Source organism: Melanerpes formicivorus, unplaced genomic scaffold, assembly GCF_026170545.1.
Source record: "Melanerpes formicivorus ecotype bairdi unplaced genomic scaffold, bMelFor1.0.p_v2 SCAF_4, whole genome shotgun sequence".
NCBI lineage: Eukaryota > Metazoa > Chordata > Aves > Piciformes > Picidae > Melanerpes > Melanerpes formicivorus.
In genome coordinates, this window is record NW_027142356.1 from 23,103,682 (window position 1) to 23,125,166 (window position 21,485).

Below are 21,485 nucleotides of genomic sequence, written 5' to 3' on the forward strand. Positions count from 1 at the left end.
TCCCTCTTCAGCCTTCCTGTAGGATCCTTTCAGGTATCAGAAGGCAGCTGTAAGGACTCCACAGGGTCTTATCTAGGCAGAACAACTCCAGCTCCCTCAGCTGATCCTCATAGCAGAGGTGTTCCAGTCCTTGGATCATCTTTGTGGCCTTTCTCTGGACTCACTCCAGCAGCTCTGTGTCCTTCTTGGAATGTGTGGATAATTTAGAAACTGAATTAGTATTTTCCAGTTTCTATTAGTAGGTACCTAAATTTGGCATTTCTCCCCCTACTTCTCAGAGTCTCATTTAATGGTAGTGGTAGCTTAGAATTTGGAGAGCTTTACTGCCAACAGTGAGTTTTGCTAGGCGAGGTACATGTAATTTCTGGGGTGCATGGGCTGCCCAGCGATGTCTGCTTTTGACCAATGGGTGTCTCTGTGGCCAATTTATAACTTGTAAATGATGAGGATATAATTCTTTACTGGGTGTTCTCTTTTCATTTGTCAAAAGTCGTCATCATAATGAGAAATTTAACTTTCAATTATACCAAAATATGTCTGCTCTTCAGGCATGAGTTAGTCATCTGTGAGTAATATATAAAATCTGTAATCAAATTAAAAGGAAAATATGATGCCAATTTAAAATTAGTTTTTGTCCAGTTTTTAGCAAGTAATATCCTATAATTGGATCACTTGTTAAAATGCATGGTCATGGTTCTTGTGGATTCCCTGGTAGGCCAAATAGTTTTTCTGAATCTGGTGCTTACAGAGATCATGACCAGACTATTTGATAGAAGAAATAATTTTGCTACAAAGTTGTTTCCAGTCTGTTTTGGTTTTGCCAGTTGTGTGTCCAAGTAGAAATTATTCCATATTTTTTTTTAACTTAAAGTTGTCAGGAGTAATAAAGTGAAATTGTTAAATAAGTTTTTAATGCTTTATGTAATAGACAATGTAACTTCTGTAATTGTCTGCTTTTTTTTCTTTGTCTCCATAGAATGTGAAAGCATTTGCATCTTCAGATAGCCTAGCCAAGGTCCAAGAAGTAGCAAGCTGGCTTTTGGAAATGAATCAGGAACTGCTCTCTGTGGGCAGCAAGAGGCGACGAACTGGTGGATCTCTTCGAGGTAATGCTTCCTCAAGCCAAGTAGATGAGGAGCAGATGAATCGAGTTGTAGAAGAGGAGGAGCAGCAACAAAGGCGACAACAAGAAGAGCAGCACATTGGGAGAAATGGGGAGATAAGAGGAGAAGAACCTGGATTTGATGAGAGACATGAGTCTCAGCAGGAACAATTAGAAGAAAATAACAATAGACTTATTACAGTGGATGAAGAATCTACTTGTAACCAAGAGGAAGAAGATGATGATCGTGGTGGTGATCAAGAGGAGGAGGTGGAAGAGGAGGAGGAAATGGACCAGGAGAGTGATGATTTTGATCAGTCTGATGACAGTAGTAGAGAAGATGAACATGCTAACAGTAACAGTGTCACAAATTCCAATAGCCTCATGGACTTGCCCATTCACCAGTCATCGCCATTCTACATAAAGACAAAGGTGAGAAACGTTACAAGCTCAAAAGCTAAAATTTATGTTCTTAATCCTTGTTACCTCTGGATTTTGGAAAATAATTTGTGTATTATAGTTTTGTGATGATGCAAGACTTTTACTTCCTAGAGAGCTCATTATGAAGTATTTATGCAGTCCACAAAACCTTTAACAATTTAACTATTAATTTTTTTGCATGCAGACATGAGCAGATATTCATGTATCTTTTGAGGAATAGACTTCTGATGGCTATGTGAAAGATAAAGGTGTTTCTATAAGTATTTTGATATGCTGCTTCATATACCTTATTAAGACCCTCCTGGCATGATTTATGTTTTCCTTATCAAAACAGATGAGAAGCAAGGTAAGTAATGATGCATATTTGGTGTTCTCTGAACATACCTAGTTCATTTAGATGACAGCATTGTAATGGAAAAATAGGGTGGAATATTACAGAAACATCAAGTTAGTCCTTCTGGCCAGGTTATTCAGAGACCACTGACAAAATACAGGTTAAAAAGAAGAAAAAAGAAGTGGGTTAGGCAGTCATTCAGTTAGGAAGCCATTACCTGATGGTGTATGGTGTCTTTCTTGTGAGGACCTTGATGATGATGTGTAGTGATTGTTGAGAGCTTCTGATTTGCAGTAAGAATTTGGAAACAAATACTCATATTTTCATTGCTGATTTTGCCCAACTCTTCAGGAAAGAGGAATTATGTTAATTCCTAGCAGCAGCAGAAGCTGAACAGATAAGGAAAAGTAGTCATAGTGACTGAAAAAAAAAAATAGAGGAGCAGACAGGTGTTCTTGTGGGAGAATGTTGTTTCTTAGTCCATGTACCAATTTCTTAATCATTAATTGATGATAGAACACCTAGCATTCTCTCATCTTTCAAAAAACAAACTGATAAAATCTCCTTGAATTTTTGCAATGTACTTCTGTATTTAAAAAAAAAAGCCAAACCTGATGTAAAACAAGGTCCCAGGAAACTCTGTTAATGGTACTTATCTGAGTGAGAACATAAATGTGTAGAGATGAAGAATCAGTCTTGAAAATGCACTAACACAGGTGAATAGGATGAACATTTGCTTCTAGAAGCTGCAGCAGTATGTTTTTCATAACAGCAATTAGTATGCACTTGTACATTTTAAGTATCTCAACATCTTTGGGTTTTGAGAAGTCGTAATTTTTTTTCACATGAATTTTGTTGAATTGTATCATTTTTCTGTGGATAGTTCTACTGTTCAAGGTACTGAAGTATATACTTTCAAATTAGAAGTGAAATACTGTCATGTTCCATGTCATTCAAGTAGCTTTTTAGGACTCAAATTCTGAGTTTTATTACAGTGTTTTGGTATTCCTGGATGTAGGATGACTGAGTGTCATATGACAACTTGCATCCAGTATGGACTTGATATTTAATGCGGGAGACGCTTATGCTTTTTGAAGTACTTTGTCAATAACTATACTCAATTTATATACAGGCCAAGCAAAGTGTAGTGCTGGTCAGTTCTGATGCTTTTGAATGGAGGTTTTTTTTTTCCTTTGTTTTCTTTCATGTGTATTTGACTTAAACTGAAACAAGCTTCCTTTTGCCTGAAGGAACTTGTCTGAAAGGTTTTTGAACAGGTACAGAGTTTCTATATGATCTGGTTGCTGCTTTGCATATTTTTCCGTGCAGTGCTGACCATTTTCATCTGTGGTCTGCCCCTAGGCTGTAATCCTGAAAAAGCTGTTGAGGAGCTAGGTAGCAAAGAATTTAAGAATTGTTGTTGATTCATGGTGCTACTCTGGTTTAGGCAGTTTTAACTGTGTACCTGAAGGATCAGCACAGGGTAGAAAGCTGCTTGAACTAGCCCCGCTCTAGACCATGGTTACACAGTAAGGCTGACACAATGCAACATTAATATTGTCCACTTGTCAATCAATATTTAATCATAGGAACACATTCTTTGTCAAGAAATGCTGTTGAAATACAGCTGTGTTGGGGCACAAATGAATTAGCAGAAGGAAAATAAACATGACTAATGAACATGCAGCTTTTGAGAAGAAAAAGGAGTGGTTTTAGACTTAGCAGCTGTATTTACAAATTATTTCTGCTTCTAGCTATTGAAGATATCCTCATCCTAGGAGACTCAAACCTAGTAGACTTGGCTTTAGTCTCTTAGATATGCCCCTCAGCATTTGTAGTGTAGTGCAGTTCTTGGTAACTGTAGTTGAACTAATTGCCCCCTTGCTGTATGCTTTTCTCCTGTGTAACTTGTTTTGCGCCACCAGTATTGGCTGTGATGACTGAATCCACAGCTTACTGTTTGTGTCAGATATAAACCTGACTCCTCTGAAGCATGCATTCCTGATCCGACACAGGTGCTAGTTTGGGCTGGGTGTATGTAGCAATATTGGCAACACAGAGTTTTCATCACTACTAAATAGCAAGATTTAGTAGTGAGTTGGAATAAAATGCCATAGGTCCTGTTGTGCAGCTCACCTCAGCTTTTTGAAATCTCTTTCATCCATCTACCTTCATTCCTTTCTTCATAAACTACTGGACTTTCACTTGACAGCAGCAAGCTCACTGTGTTCTACCTGACAAGCTTCACTGGAAGTATAAAACCATTATATATAAATATATTTCAGATATCTTCACACATTAGCTAATACTTATATATGTAAAATTATTATATTTGCCTCATATGACTGCTCTCTGCAGATAGCTGAGATAGTTGTCGCCATAATGATTTGAAAATGTTACAATTAAAAGGCATTTGCACGTGAAATGACAAGGCCAGTGGTTCAGGAGAGTCTTCATTGCATTCACCAGCCACACCCAGGAATCTGGGAGGGTCCTTGTGGTTACCTCTTATGACTTCCTGCATAAAATGGTGGGCTGATCTGTGATGACATCTGCACAAACTAAAGCATACTTTAAGAAAAAATTTACCATTCAAAACCAGGAAATGGTCCAGGAAGTCAAATCTATCAGTATCTTGAGCTTAGGTTATTAGTTTTTTATTGTCAATATCTAGACTTCTGCCCCTGTACAGTGTCTTAGAATAGGATTAATCAGGTTGGAAAAGACCTTTGAGATCATCAAGTCCAACCTATCACCCAACACCATCTAATCAATTAAACCATGGCACCAAGTGCCTCATCCAGTCTCTTCCTAAACACTTCCAGTGATGGTGACTCGACCACCTCCCTGGGCAGCCCATTCCAATGGCAAATCACTCTTTCTGTGAAGAATTTCTTCCTAACATCCAGCCTAAACCTCCCCTGGTGCAGCTTGAGACTGTTCCCTCTTGTTTTGGTGCTGGGTGCCTGGGAGAAGAGACCAACCCCCACCTGGCTACAGCCTCCCTTCAGGTAGTTATAGTAATTTTCCTGTTGTCTTTTTTCTGACCATTACAATTTATTATTTTCATCTCAATAGCTTTTTAACAAGTGGGGATACATAAAGCAATCAAGTTCACTCCTGAAAGGTCTCATAAATGTGCCTTTTCTTGGTTGGTTGTTGACCCTGGAGAGGGAAGGAAGGAGAGACAGAATAAATAAACTGGCTTGATTTCAATGGAGTTAGGACAGAATGTCCATTAGAGCTTGAATACTCATCTCTCAAGTTCTGAAACAGATCTAAAGCTTTGAGCTCTCAAATAGTACAGACTGGGACAGATTTTTTTGACTTTGAGATGCTTGGTCTAAGCTAGTCCATAGAGTCATAGGTATACAGAGCATTTATTTTAGGCTTTGTATTGAAAGACTGCATTAATTTTAAAAACTGAAGAAAACTAGGATTGCACTTGGCAGTTTCTGCATGTGTAAAGTGAAAAGGGGCTCCTGTCTGAAAGTCTGCATCTAATGTCAGAATGTTACTAGACTAGAAGATTTGTTAGCATAGGCAGAAATAAAGAATTATTAGTGAAATGCTATGATCCTTGAAAGCAGCTGGGTTTGTTTGTGTATGGGCAATGCATGCAATGGCAAGAAGGTTAGAGTATTTTGCATAGGTGGAATGGTGGTTTTGCAAGTGTTAACGTTGTTCTCAACGTTGTTCTCCTTTTCTGAGCAGCAGAGGGGGCTGCTATTGCTTTATTGCAGCTCTGCAGAAACTGAAGCAGTATTCCTTTGCAAAGTTTTTTTTTTTCCCCTGCTTTTGCAGCAGAAACTTGCAGCATGTTTTTTAGGTCTAGAGAATAAATCAGTAATATGGTGAAGAAATCTGTTTCCAGTACATGAAATTATATAAGAATATTTAGCTTCTTTAGTATTTTATTTAAACATTTTAAGAATTTAGTAAATATTTCCACTTACTAAAATTATTAAATATTAGTATTTTATCAGATATTTTAATTTGAATAAATAGCGTTCAACGTTTTCAGATGGCTTGTGTGATAAGAATGCAATGTATGATTCTCTGCTCTGAGTACACAGGAGAAAGAAAAACATCCTGCTACAAAAAGAGTGTGTTTTTTCATCTTTATTTTTTGCAGGCATCACACATAGTCTGTAGATTCTTTAAGCATTTCATCCCCTGAATGCCTAACAATTAATGCTTTAAAGAATTTTTAAACTAAGCAGTAACTTGGCTAAAGCTATGCCAAAAGATAGTTAACAACCGCTCAGGGCGGGGGTAGGTGGGGACAGTTGTGTTTTGTTAAGTTTTGTGTGTGTGGTGTGTTGGTTGTGGTTTTCTTCTTTCTCATTGTTTTTTTCTCTCCACTCTCACTTTTGCTTCTCCCTGGCATTCTCCTTTTTAATTGAAGTTTCTTTCACGTTGCTTCCTTTAAAAGCTTAGGAACTGGTAAATTTTCTCCTCTGGTTATTCTGAACAACAGCACTAAAGTGCAATGAGTTAGGATAGGTAAATGACTTGTGATAGAAACTAAATAGTCTTTACAACTGCCAGTCAATAATTTTTGCATTACCATTGCAGTTTTGTCATTCTGAAGCAAACTTTGCTGTTTGAAAAAAATATTTAAATATTCTGCTACAGAGCCTTATTTTTATATTGGACTGTAGTAACATTAGAAATATTCATTCTCTGAGATGAATACCAATCAGCATTTTTAACCTTTGACTTCCTCATTTGTATGCTATACAGTCTAGTTGCTAATGATTCCAAGCATGTAGGATCATTTGGAAAGGTTATCCAACTGTCATTAAGATGTAATTTGTTAAATATTAAAGCATTCATGGAAGGAGTGCAGATTCTTCGTTTCTCTGTACATAGCAAAGTTCTTCCCCATCTGTACTAACCTGCAGTATGCAAATATCAGTGCTTCTTGTGAAAAGTACTTCTCACTTGCTCTGCTTTTACTTGGCTGTGTTAAGTAATGGCTTCACTTGCTGCCCAAGGCTTGCAGAGATTTGGTTGTACTCCTGCTGTTTTTAAGCAGATTTGTCCCTACTTCATTTGCAGGTGAAACTGGTATTAAATAATTGCTGCTCTGCTAATTTCCCTGCCTGTCTAAATGAATCATGAAGCTTGCTAATTGTTACATGGGCTCTGCTTGTAGTAATATGGCTGCCCCTCATACAGTTTGTGGCGTATCTAAGAACTTGGTGAATTCAACTTTCTCATGCAAAGTTCTTGAAATACTTTTAAAATAAATGTTAAAATGTCACTTGCAGTCAAAGGATAGAACTTTCTTCTATTATAAATTCTGCAGTTTTCTCCCTTTAACAAAGGATGATTCTTGCAAATATTATTACAGAATTAAATGACAATGTATATTGTGAAGTAAGAAAGGAAGGTCAAGAATCTCATGGCCTGGCAAAGAAGAAAAGTAGTTTAGAAGAAAACGTCAATGCTGATAGTTTGGGTCATAGTTTGTATTTAGTAAGTGTATTTTAATTGGTTTTGTTTGTTGTTTCCCCCCCTGTCCCTTCATTAGAGAGGACGGATGTTTTTTGATGTGGAAAGAGATGTTTAATTTCCTGTAAGTGATTGATTACTGGAGACCTAGCTGAATAAAGCACAAGTAGTCTCCTACTTCCATGCCAGTAATTGAGGTCAGTTTTTTCCACTCAAGTCAAGGGACTTACCTCAACTAGCCACACTGGAAAATAAACCTCCTGAAATTTTGACTGTGCCATATTTGTCCATGCAGGTATCTGACTTAATGTACAATTGTCAGCTCTTTGCAGTGGAGCCTGTTTCTCAAGGGTGTATACCTTCTTGATTTCCTGGTGATTCTTAATAGACATGTCTGGACCTTTCTCCTGAACATGTGTAATTCTGTTGTAGCCATGGCTGTTCACAGGCATATGTCCATCAGCTCAATAAGGCAAAGAAGATGCCAGCCACCTTCTGGTCTGAGGGCTGGGGATGTGGGTGGAGGGCTGGGGTTAACATCCTTGTGGTTTAGACGTGCTCAAAAGTGCCACAAGGCTGTAGTGACTTGAATTGTCTTTTACGTGCTTGGCCTGTGCAGAGCTCCTTGAAGGTAAATATTCTTTCTTGTACACCAGCTGCCAGTTTACTTTGTATAGAATAAATTAAATTGGTACTTTCAAGATAGCCGCTTGAAGCGGTGTCTTGTAGTTGCACTCTTTCAGAGGTTTTGAAATCAGTGCATAGTTTTTGCTCTGCATCTTTGTTCTCAAAATGAAAATCAGCTTTTTAAAAAAAAAATCATTTTTAAAAGATACTTTAAATATGCAATTAAAACCTTTTTAACTCACCAGTTACATGTTGATAACATGAAGTAAAACTTGTGAAAATGTGCTTGAGAGTACTGCCAGTATGCTTACTCTGTTAAGATACATGGCTTATCTTAAAAAACACATTTGGGAGCTCTGCCCCACTTAAATATGCCATTTGTTCCTTATGATTTTGGCTATGTGGCAGGTGCTGTTGCCTTGTGATCATTAGCCCAGATATCCCCAGTCAGTAGTGATGCAGCTGTATTTACTGAGCATATTGTCAGTGGAAGCTGTTGTGCTGAGTGTCAGTCTTAAGCTGCTTCACCTTTTAGGGCTTAACTGAAGTTGATTTTATTGGTTATGAAACTTAATACAAATGATGAATCAAAGCTTGAAGAAAGTAAAACTATAGCATTCAATTTATTTTTTTGTTATGGTGACACCCCCTATTCCCAAGTGGATGGTGTTTAATATTCATGTGGCTATGAATTTGCATATGTTTAAAAATAGAAGTGATGATCAGTACATTTCTTGTATTCATTGATATTTTATACTTTAAAAATTATGAGTTCTGAAATTAGCTTGGAAGGCCAGAGGAACAGAAGGTGATCTGAAGACCAGAATTACATTTAACAGCTGCTGTGGGACTAACATTTTTTCCTGATGGATTTCTCCCTCATTGTAGTCTGCAAAATAGCAGTATGGTCTTTAATTCTGTAGGGGACTGTTCTTTGTCTGCAGAACATGTTGCTATTCATCAAATTGTGCACAAGAAAGTAATTTACATATCTTTACAAATGCTTGAGTATAAGGAGGAAAACTAGACAATGTCAATTTCTATGCTGGTTCAATTATTTCTGATCAGGCAGAATATATAAACTGAATTTTCTGACCTGTTTGAACAGCCAGCATCTAGTGACTGTTGACAATAGATGATTTTTGGTGCAGGAACTATTTTGTAGTGTGAGGTCTCTGGTCTGTTCATGAAGCTACGCTTGCATGCTAATGCCTTCGTGTACATTATGTGTAGATTTTATTAATTTGCTGTTTTGTTTAGTTTGCTTGTGAATGTTTTACAGTTTTCTTTATTGGTGAAGTTTCTATCATAAAAATCCCTATAAAACCTAGAACTAGTGTTTCTATAAACTGTTCCTATTGTCACAAGGATCATCTCAACCTTTCTGGAAGTTCATGCAAAGCTTCGTGCAAATTTTGCTAGAGTTCTGCCCCTTCTCTCCTGACCAAGCAAGTTCAGGACTGCACCAAATTTCTGTAAAATATGCATTATGTTAAAAAAAATAATTCTGTAAAACTTTGTGCATTGAAGATGATGTGATATTATATATTGATATTGACCTTTATGGAAGTCATGAGTTCTTACACGTAGCTGGGTCTCTAATAATCACTGTCATATAAGTGAAAAACATTGCTGTTGAGTGTATCTTCTGCTCTATTCTTACTTCTCTCTTTTATCCACTCTTACTTTCTTGCTCATTTTAAACTTTCTTCAGTTTGTAACAACAGTATTGGGGAGAAGGTGAAGATCTAATTACTAAGAAAATGCAGAGAACTGTAATCCAAGTCAAGGTGGCCTAAGTTAACTAGTTCTTTATCAACCCTTACTTCTTTCTCTGTTTGTTCTTACTAAAAGCTGATGTTTTCTCCTGACTTCACTACTGGACCATGTATTGCATAACATGAAAGGATCAAATTAGGAATTTAAGTAATATTTAGTGTGATTGAGTCTTAGGAGACAGTGTCTATGCTTTTCAGCTGTGTCATGAAATATTACTCTGTTAATGCTTATTAAATTTTAATACATTTGTACAATCCCTGGTGCCTCTGCTGAAATGGAAGATGTACCTACCACCACCACAGATTGCCAGCGTGGATTAATTCCACCTTATTCATCCTCAGAAGTCATTACTACTTTTAAGTAAAAGATGAGCAATGTTTCCTGTAAGTGCAAATCATATTCTTATTCTAATGTCATCCAGCCAGTGACTGTCTCTGTTTGAAAGTGAGCAGGTAGGGAGATCCTTTGTTTTTCTCACTTACATTATAAAGTGTTCTTAAGGATGTTATCTACTGTGATCATTATTGACCCAAATATATAGAGTTCTAACAAAAAACAAACAAACAAAACAAACAAAAAAAACCAAACCAAACAAAAAAAAAAGACTGATAATGATCACTGGTCTTTCCCATGTCTCAATTCCTCTAGAACCTGATCCCTTGGTCAGACTTCCTAAAATGCACAGAAAAGAATTAATTAAAATGAATAAGTAAAATTGGAATTAAGGAACTGGTAGTGACATAGCTAAATAGAAGAGAAAACCGCTTTGAAATAATTTATTATGGATCCCTTGTTCTTGCCAAATGTAATAATGTGGTTTCTTTTCTTTAAGCTGGATTTAATTCAAAGACAATGACACTTTCAGTTGATACCCTGAGGCACTCACCTGTCTGCAGAGTTTTTGGCTTTGGTGTAAAAGAGCAGTGTCAGATATCCTCCAGCAAGTATGCTGAGCACTGTTTACATCTATGCACGTGTATATGTTTTAGAGGACAGACTGTGGACATTCTTCCTGCCCTGTCCTAGTTAGAATTTGTACTGATGCACTGCATTTTCTTATTGGCAGAGTTTGAAGTCAGAATATCAGCCCACCAGTAAACTCAAAGATGGATTGGTTTGTCAGTATATAAAAAGTCACTTTCAATGGAAGACTTAAAAGCAGTTTAAATAGCAAGCGATGTTTGAAGAAATCAGAGAAAGACAGTATTTGTTTACAAGTTTGTTAAATAAAAATAGATGCAATACTTCCCTTTCCTCTAAAAATAACATTTAAAAGTAAGTTGGAGGGGAAGGCAGCAACCATACCAACCAACCTTCCACAGACTACCTGCTTTTCTCCTTAGGCATTTTTTGCTTTGCATATCTTGAGCTTTATAAATAGCCTCACACCCCTTTTCAGTATGCTGTTAACCAGCTGAAAAGGATTATAAAGCTTAATTTGGTGCTATAAATGAATGCAGTGTATCAATCAGTTGTTACATTTGTTAGATTTGTGTGTTTTACAGTTCTAGTAAAAAAACCCCAGTCTTCTATCTTGATACCTATATTCTTTCAGATATACACAATTTAATACTTTGAGTTGTTCCACCTTTTATTTTGACAGTATATAATACAGGTAATACTGTCTTAACAAGCTTTATACAAGAGGAATTCTCTTTAATGCTGGATAAACTGTCTGGACAGAATTTTTCCCTACAGGCAAAAATAAACATTTGGTGGCAGAAATATTTTTAACACCTTTCTGATGTCTTGGGATTATTCCTTTCCCACTTAATATCTAGAAAGGAAGAAAATGCTGTCCAAACCTAATTTTTGGCAGTGCTTTTTGGACACTGTTCAGAAGCTGATAATTATGTTTTAAATATTTTGATACTGCCTGATGTATATTTTGTTTAGAAGTGTATATTTTTTATAGAAGTGGAGAATTTCTCATTGCAAGTCTTGGACTTTGCATGATGCAGTGATAAGTAAAGGTGAATTTACTATCTAGGAAACTAATGTTTTTGTTTTCTGATATTCTTTTTCATAAAAGCAGCCTCTGTACTAACAAAAACACCCTCTTTCCCTTCCCCTGGCTTATCCTCAGCTCGGAATTTGGCTTGCATTTTAATTCAGTGCTAAATATTGCATGACTTCTCTACCTGTTGTTGTAGTTCTTAATTCTTGTCTCAGCTTTATTTAAAGGTGCAACAGCAGCATAAATAAATGGTCAGCAAATAAATTCCTGTAGAGCAGCTGTAGCAATTCTTTTTAACAGCTGGTGCAATTCTGGCTAGACCAAAGAGTTAAATTTGCTTACCCAACAAGTCTGTATTACAGCCAATGAGGAGCAGGCAGACATTTCTGGAATATTTGTCAAATGCAGGATGATGCAGCTGGATTCCTGTTACATACCTGGAATATTTTCTCAAATGTTTAATGAAGAAATGAAGACACATGCTTTAAACCCAAATAATACAGGCCTTTGGTTACAAATTATTATGTACACTTACAGGGATGTCTAAATAGAGTAGGAATTATTTTTCTTTTAGTGTATGTGGTTAAGTATGTGTCTTAATGATATCATAGCATCATTAGTATTGATATAATATAGTCTTGTCAATATGCAGCTTACTGACAATCTGTATGTTTCTTTCATAAACACTTAATGTGACCATATGAAAAGTTAGCTTGTGCAAATAGTCCCTTGTAATTTCTCAGATACTCTTTCAAGCTAATAACAGCATGAGTAATGCCAGATCCCACACCTGTAACTGCATTTCCCTTTCTTTTTTTTTTTTGATGAAATTATGTATTTGTTGAACTGTCAAGGAAGTTTTTCTCACTGTTTTTTCTTCAGGACCAGTACTGCATGCTAAGGGATCCATCCACAAAGAGGAAAAAAATGGGGATCTTGACTATTCTTCATTTCCAAACAGTTCCGCTGCTTGTCTTGTGCTTGTCTTGTCATGCATGTGGTTGCTTTGTGAGCTGTTCACATTTGTTAAGCTAGTGGAAAAATAACTTTGCAACAACAAAACTTTGTGATTTTTGAGTATCCTATGTACTGGAATCATTTGAGAGCCCACAGGCCTGACATTTTACTGCTAGTTTAAGGAAATGTTTGGAATAAAATGCCCAGAGCAAGGAGGGATGTGCTACTCTTCTCCTTTTTGCTACTAGGATCTCTAGCTGACCCATTTGTCTCATTTCACCTCCAAAGGATATCAGCTGTGGATATTGGATCTAGTGGAGATGTGTTATTTTTTACTGACAGTCATTCAAACACACTTGCATTGGTGGCTGCAACAAGGAACTGAACTGGAACTAGGGAAACCTTGCTGTTGGTTGTTCTGACCTACTCCTTGGGTTCCCCAGCCAGCATGGCTAATGTGATCAAATGACGTATATGAGTATTAAAACAGAGCAGATCAAACTTGAGTATGATTTAATTTCTTCATACACTCACACTTGTAGGACACCAGCATGCTTAAACAGACATTGGTGTGCACATAGACACAAAAAATGCGCAGTGAATGCGTTTATCTGTCAGTTTCCCATTTGATGTTCTTGGTATTTCATATCTTCCTTGCCTTCTACTAGTGAATTTCTGGGGACTGTGCTCTTGTGGCACATGAAGTATTTTGCTAGACAGGAGCTTTACTATCATCCTGTTCTGTATTTGTTTGAAGTTTTGTGATTTATTTTTGTTTGCATAGGAGTATCATACAAAGTGTGTCATCTTCCACCAGCAGCGCCACAAGGTGTATCTTCATCATGTTCTTTCATGGCAAAGATTTTGAACTTTTTTGTATTATATACCAAACTCTTGTCACAATAAGTATCCATAGCGATGCCTCAATATGGTTCTGGAGACACAAATATAACCAAGTACCACCATCTGAGTGAGTCCAAGTTAAAATCTGGATTCTTTTTCGCAATGTATTAATCTTTGTTTCCAAAGAAAAGAAATCTTGTGCAGTTGAGATGTGCCTAACATTGTCATTCTTCTTTCCAGAGTTTACACATTTCTTAAATTTTTACTGAATTTTCCAAACAGAGATTAAGACTACAGAAGTTTACAAGGTAGCTAGAGATTTAGGTAGGAAAGAGAGAAACTTTTTAATGCATCTGCTGAGGAAGAAGACTGAAGGGTGATGGTCACCTGGTTACACCATTGAATCCTTATGGATTTGGGTTTTTCTCTGACCATATAGGTGACATTCCTTTACTTTACACCATTAGAAACCGTTAACTAGTCAAAACTTGTAGTAAGGCGTAAGCCTACTGTTGAAGTGTACATTTTTTGTAGGAAATTCTAATCTTGTCAGAAGAAAATGATCTTCTCTGATTTCTTTCCCTTCTCCAGGGACCTGAGTCATGTTTTCTTGTGTTACATAAACTAGGATATGAGAGGGGCTGTTAAGGGCAATGTCTTTTTTCCTGTGTGGCACCACTAGTACAATTGCAGTTAGTTTTGTACTGCAGTGCTCTTTTCTATACAGCTTATTTGTTTGCCTGTTTAAAGCAAGCTAACATGCAGTGTATCATTTGGATCTATTTGTATACTGGTGTTAGAAATCACTCACATAAATAAACTTGGGACTGCAGTCACTACAGAAGAGTAGCTGGTTCTCGCTCTTTCTGCACATAGGCAGGGACAGCATGGATATCAAGGGAGCAATAAGCCTTGAGTCTAATGTAAGTTATAGTGCATTCTGTATTTGCAGAGCTTACTGAAAGTGTTTTTTAGGAAGTGTATTATCAAACATTCAAAAGATTATTACGCTGATATTATTACTTGGGAAGGTGACTTAAAAATGTTGCAGTGCTCTGATTCATCCATTTGAGGGCAGCTGTTCACCGATGTTAAGAACTGAAAAAAACTGGAGTTTTGCTTTCTGTGTTCTAATGTTTCTGTAGTTGCAAATGCTTCATTTAGGTCTCTCTAGCTCTTGTACTGTTCCATCACCATATTAAAAGGCTTTGAGTTTGTTTATTTTTTCCAGTAATGTTAATATGCAAAACATTTGTCAGTTCTAGGAGAAGATTCTGTAAAGTTAGACTAAGCTGGTTTTGGTTGCTGGGATAGATTTCCTAGATCCACATCTTGAAACTGTGGCCTTCCAGAATTAAGTATACCTGATGAGCTTGTTAATGTTATAGCTTCTGCTTTCTGGTAAATGGGTCCTAAAACTCTTCACTTTGACTGACTGACTGGAAAGTATAAAAACTACTGCTGTTTACTGCATGCTTTCTTTTTTTACAAAGATGTCGTTTCATGCGGCTGGCCAAAAAAGAAAGAGGAGTTTTCTGCATTCTTAAGTTTGTAGTTAATAGCCAGTGGCAATCTTAAACTAGTATTTTCAAACTCAAGTTTTCAGACACATTTTGCATCTAAATAAGTGATCTGATTTCAAACCTGATCTGATTAAAATGACAGACAGGCACTTGAAAAGAGCATAGTTCAAAATCACCTCCATTTTATTTACAAACAGGATGTCAGAGAAATGTATTTCAAAGCATAAAAGCTCCAATTTTCTTAGTTGTCAAGCACATGTGCTCACCCTACGTAATATAAAATTTGTTAACATACTTTTAAAGACAAAAGTCACAGAGTGGCTCTTAAAAACTTTACGTTTAGAGCTTAAATTAGAATATGTGCAATAAATACAAAAATAAGTGATATCTACTAAATGCAATATATGCCTGACACTTCCAAGATAACCAACCCTCTCCATTTTTGTCTTCCTGTTACACCCTCTTACTGCTTAAATTAGTCAGTGTTGTATTTTCAGGCTAAAGACTTTGACTTATTAAATGTTTATAGCTGTCCAGCATAGCTTGGGGCCTTTAAGCGTTACTGTAGGACAATAATGTGTCAGCAGTAAGTAATGTGTAGCAAATCTAAGACTAAAAAGAAGTGATGATGCAGGGAAATAAAATTAGACCGACAAGATCTCATCTGCTAGTACAAGTTTTTTTTTTCTCAGAAATGATAAAAAGGTAGACTTTTCCAATGTCTTCTAGCCAAGTCCAAACTTAGTATTTGTTGTATAAAATATGAAGTAATTCAGCATGAAGCTATAAACTGTGATCTAATGATACTGCTGTTCACTACAGGCTAATAGTAAACTGTTCTTCAGAGTTTATAGAATGAATTACTACGAAAGAAATGTTTGTTATTAAAATAAATAGATAAAAACCCACGTGGTTTTTTATCCTCCTGGTTTTGTTTCCTTTTTCTACCTTTGGGCTTAGCAATATTTTATTCTCGTGGATATGGTGGCCGAGGAACAGCAAATTCTGGGTCAGTTTTTTAGTTGCTAGCTGTCAAGTCTCAAAGTCATCTGTCAGAAAAGTAGGGGAGTTGATCGTGCAGTTACACTGTTACTCTCTGAAGGTTAGGATCTCCTTAGATTCTCCTGAAAGCACACCGCCAACTTTAAAAAAGTAACTAATAATAATAATAGCTAAAAAATAATTCTTCCTTTAAAGCAGCTCTAGCTATTAAAACTCCAGACAGTCATGATTTTCTTCTTTTTTGATCTGTGGATCCCTTTTTGGAGAAGGACTCTTCGACATTGCAGGGGAGGTCCACCAGCTGTTTGACTGGCAGGAGCAATCTGCCTGCCCCTTGGTAGTTTCGTGTCTATACTAGGATAGCTTGCACTTCACTGAGCAGCAGACAGGTCAGGACACTTGGCAGGAGAACCTTGAGAGACAAAGGCAGCAGGCTGTGGGGAGCTGAATCACCAGTCTGAAACATACTTTTTCTTTTTTTCTTTTAAAAAAGCTACTTAACAAAAAAAAAACAAAACATGCAACTCTAGAAGCAAAGCTTATAGCAATGGTTTTGCATTATTAGCAGACTTGAGAAAATAAGAACGACAAAATGTCCAAACCTGGAAAAACTGCCATCAATCATGGCTTGGTTCCCGTTGATCTTAAAAGTGCCAAAGAACCTCTACCACACCAAACTGTGATGAAGATATTTAGCATCAGCATCATTGCACAGGGCTTGCCCTTCTGCCGTAGGCGGGTAAGTGTAAAAGTCTTTAAAAACCAGACTTTTGATCATTTGGCTTAGAGCTCAGTGCTTTGTCATGGTGCATTCATTCCACGAGGTAATACTTACAGCTGTATTATGTGTTCACCCAGGGTGCCATAAAGGAGCCCTTGGGTCATTTCTTTCAGTAATTCTTGTGTTTTAATTTAATTAAAATCTCTGTGTTGTTGAAACTATGATTCATTTGAAGGGACATGACAATGACGCTCTTACAGTTGTAAACCACATAGATGGAAGCAAATGCTGTACTAAATAGGTGCATTCACAAATATGTATTTTGCCTTTATTCGTTCTTTAGGTGGTATAGATACCTTGGAGTAAAATCCATTGAACGCAGTTCTGAACTGTATTGGCAGATGTGACTTGTTGGATAATGAAGTAGAGAATTTAGAGGTGTTAAAGTAAAACTTACACTTTTTTTTTTGGTAAGAGTTCTTAAAATACAGTTTCCATACTTTTGTAACTCAGTAATGGGGATAACGTTTTTGCTGTTACAGAAAATAAAAATAGCGCGTTACTATGTGAAGGTTGTGATATAGTTTATATATAGACAATCCTAGCCTGACAGACTATCACAGGTCTTATGCTACAGCTTCAGAAATGATACGAATAAAGTGGATCTTAAAACACGTTGTAAAAAAAAAAACCCAAACAAGTGCAAATAGTCTTCTCAATTTTGTTCTCTTACTAATATACAATTTTCAATTAAAAGTATTTCCAAGTGGGCTTATATGCGATTTTGTTACTCAGCTTGCGTGCTGCTGAGCTCATATTTTTTAAAGTACAATTAATGTTTCTCCTTTATATCCTGTTTTTACATTTTTTTTTCAGCAAAAATTTAGACACATTTGCTTTTCATAATGATTTTTCCCAGCACTAATTTGAGTTTTCTATTGCTGCTGAATAAATACTATTTCCAGTTATTGATGCAAGTTTTAAAGCCTAGCTCAGCTTTTGTAAATGTGCTGGCTGTCCTTGAATGACAACACACTCTGTTGTAGTAAACTTAGTTAAATCACAGACAAAATTTACATTTTAAAAGATCACACTTGAAATCTTAATTGCTTTTTACTGTGTTGGTTGAATGACTGAGATTGTTTCTTACGTTCAGAGTACATGGCAAGTGTTCAAATCTACCAACATCATAACCTGCAGCAATGAAAAATTAGAACGTACATATTAAAATGTATGCATCTATGGACATACAGGATTGTGTGCATTTCAGATTTTTTTTCTGAGATTAAATCTTACACATGTGTTTTAATCGTAGAATATAAACATTTAATAGCATTGAAAGTGATAAAGTAACCTTTCTGTATTATATGTGCCTTCATTTTTTTTTTTGTATTTGAGAATTGTTTGCAAGCAAATAAGCAGCTGAAGTATGTTCTGATAGTTCTAGGGTTTTTGTCTTAGATAAAGCATGCTATACGGCGTAGAAGAGAAGTTTAGCAGATCTACTGCACAAGTCTTTTTGTGGCTATATTAATACATTGTACCTTTGGAACTTTAAGGCTAATGTTTTGTGTGTGTATTTTCTGTAATGAGAAATGTGGTCACATTAACAAAAATATGGGAAAAAAATACCTAAAGCAGTTCTTCGATATATTTGCTTTGTTCCAGAATGACCACAATCTCTCTTCGTTGTCCTGTCCTACACTGAATTCAAGCAGTTGGTTTAATGAACTAGCGCTTTTAAGTTCTAGGAGGGCTTAAGAAGCTGTTCAGCATCTACTTTATTTTAGCACTAGGACTAAGGAGGAAATTAAGAATGTTTTACCAGCTAAGCTATGATCTATCTAAATTTATCTCATCTTCTGAAACTAATAATTCTCAGTATGATGGCTGCTAATAGTGGAAAAGATTAAGGCTCCTCCTTTCCTCTCATGCCTTGCGATACTCAAAGCCTTCACGTAACTCGTAATGATTACCATATTGGGTTCCTTCCATGTTAGCACATGAAGGTTGCATATAAAACCTGTGTTTCTGCATATTAAAAAGCCAAAAACAAGTGGATTTTGGATATCAACAGATTAGAGAATCAATACTTTAATGATGCACATTTATCATTTTACTAAAAATAGCAATCCTAAAAAATTATTTTCTCGTAAAATACAAGTTCTGACACAAAGCCTTCACCAATAGGCAAGTCTTAGTTTTAGCTTTTTTAATTTCTGCTTTCCATTTAATAAGTAGTCAAGTACTTAGCATTTCATGCTCAGACCTAAACTTCATATGCTTCAGAACATGAGCTACAGTTTACTTCTAGATTTTTGAGTTGGTAGTAAGTCAACACCAACTCCTTTTCCATCAAGTCTATGGTTGGGCTATTCAAACACTGACCTGACTTAGTGATTATCAACCTTCTCCTTATTTGAACTCGTTTCTTCCCCTCCTTAATTGTACATTAAACCGAGCAAAACATTTTTAAAATGTGTACTATGATCCATGGGAGTAAAAATACTTCCGTCATGAGAGCTGACAATTCATAGCTTCTGCATCCTCTGCATTAGTTATGCTGGACTTTTATCAAGAAATGCACTACAAATGGTCACAGGACTTAAAAGTTTTCCCTTACATATTTTCCAGTTTGTTCATGTCAGTAAAACTCTTGTCTGCATTACTGTTAATCTCGTTTGAAATAGTATTGTTTTGTGGGTTTTGTGTGGCACTTCAGGATAACTTCAGTACTTATTTCTAAAACGACTGTACTTACAAAACATATATATTCCTTCAAAGCTGCCACTAGAATTATTAGTGCAATGCTGTCAAACCTGGACATAGCCGTGGTCCACTTTTGCCCTTAGTGTCTATTTTGCAGACATTGAAGTAGGCTTTGTGGTGTGTTATGAAGAAGCAATGAGTACTTCTCAGCTAGTGCGTGCTTCAGGTATCAGATATCATTTAGTTCTTCAGCGCTATGTAACTGCAGCTGGTTCATCGAATGTACTGACAAGATGGTCATGCATGTCACGTATCTTCCAAAATCAAGTGCTGTATTTTTATTTTTTTTTTCCTGTGGTAAATACTTTCACTTCACAAAAAGTTGGTCTTTTAATTAACTGTGTGATTTTTCCCTTTCCTGCTCTTAAACCACTAACAGTAGAAATGTTCTTCCTCTGAAATGTATAGCTCTTATTTGAAAAGCTGTACTTGAAAATCAAATTTCTTTCCTCTTTACCATTCTTTCCCCTCCCCCCACAAAATTCCAGTACTTGTTGCACATTGAATGTTTGTTGGTTTTTTTTTTTTAAGTGCTGGAGAATTGCTCTTTCATTTCAGGTGACTTAAAGTAGTGCTGAAAAAAGCAGGGGTTTTAGTGTGCAGCATCCTGTGGTATTCTGAGCTGTTAAAGTCAAAGTAATAAATGTATCCGTTTTCAGGATCTATACTCCCAGACACCTCAAAGATTCTGTTATACTGTACCATTTTTGTGAGAATACTTTTGCTGTATGTGTGTATGTTTTACCTTTAAAATCTATCCCACCAAATCAGGCAATTCATCAGTATAGTTTATCAGTGAAATGCTTCCCTCTGTAGCATATATTTGCGTCGTAGATGAACACAGGATAAGGCACTTAAGCATCAATACAAACAAATATGTATTTATACCAGCCTATGTTTTTCATATGTAAGAGCACCTACTTGACTTCAGCATTACATGTAGTATCAGTCCATTTGTTACTACAGTAGAACAGATGAGACTCCAGTTCCTTTTCTTTCCCATGGTTGACTGGAATGCTAATAATTGATTTGAAATAGTAATGTGTCTTATGCATGAACAGCTTCACTTAATAGGAATTGTTTCTTTATCTCTTCATTTCTGTGTTGAAGTAACCAAAACAACCTTTTCATTGTCAGTCAAAGCTCTGTGAATGCCTGCACCAGCAGTTTGAGTAGTCTGTTCAGTTTTTTCAGGGGAATATAGTCCTGAATTTTTCTGCAACAGATCATGCTTCTTGCTTGAGTACATCATATTGTTTTCTTGGATGACAGTAAGAAGTTACTTAATGGTCAAAAAAAAATTTCACTTTCTCTGAAATGGTATATCCTCCCATGTTACACTTCCCTGTTTTTCAGCCAGCTTTGGATCAAGTAATATGAAAACCCCTGAAATAACATGGGAAAACCAACAAACCAAACCAAAACAAACCTTTTCCCCTTTGAATTTCTTACCATTTGATAACAAGAAATTGGCAGAAGAGCATTAAGAAAAAAATCTGTGAAAATGTGCATATGTGCATGCATATATGTATATATATGTGTGTGTGTGTATAGTTTTTAATTTAAAACTTATGTGCATCTTAAAATCCTTTCACTGGACAAATCAGAGTACTCCCACAGGCCTTTGTCTTCTACAAGAGACCTTTTCGTTCTGAGTTTTGTGGCAGGGATCTTGTATTTTGGCCAGTAGTAGTAAGAAGTCCCTTTGAAGAGCTGTCAGAAACAACTTTCTTGCTAAGCTGGTTTAGCCTTTACCTCAGATTCCCTTGTTTGTGTACAAATTTGTCACCTGAGTGGAAATACAGTTCATGGAAATACAGTTGATACCTATATGAAAGGAAGTTCTTGTCTTCGTTGCTTGTTTCTCATGAAGGAGTTCATTTGTTGTTCTGAATACACAAATTTTCATAATAATAGAGCTAGCCTTTTCATTGTTAAACTTGTAGTTCAAAGTGTTTATTTTCTTGCTT

The 21,485-nt window shown here is 36.3% G+C and overlaps 1 protein-coding gene across 3 annotated transcripts in view; it reads left to right on the forward strand.

Moving 5' to 3' along the window:
• The window catches only part of FBXW7 (F-box and WD repeat domain containing 7), a 181,735-nt gene that overhangs the window by 78,095 nt on the left and 82,155 nt on the right, over window positions 1-21,485 (forward strand). For 2 of the 3 annotated variants that reach the window (XM_068137287.1, XM_068137286.1), the window contains exon 2: window positions 977-1,534. In XM_068137287.1, the coding sequence (XP_067993388.1) occupies window positions 1,046-1,534 (489 nt within the window). In that variant the 5' untranslated portion in view covers window positions 977-1,045. Of the gene's footprint in view, window positions 1-976; window positions 1,535-16,594; window positions 16,765-21,485 lie in introns of those variants that run through there. The other variant, XM_068137289.1, reaches the window with a different exon arrangement.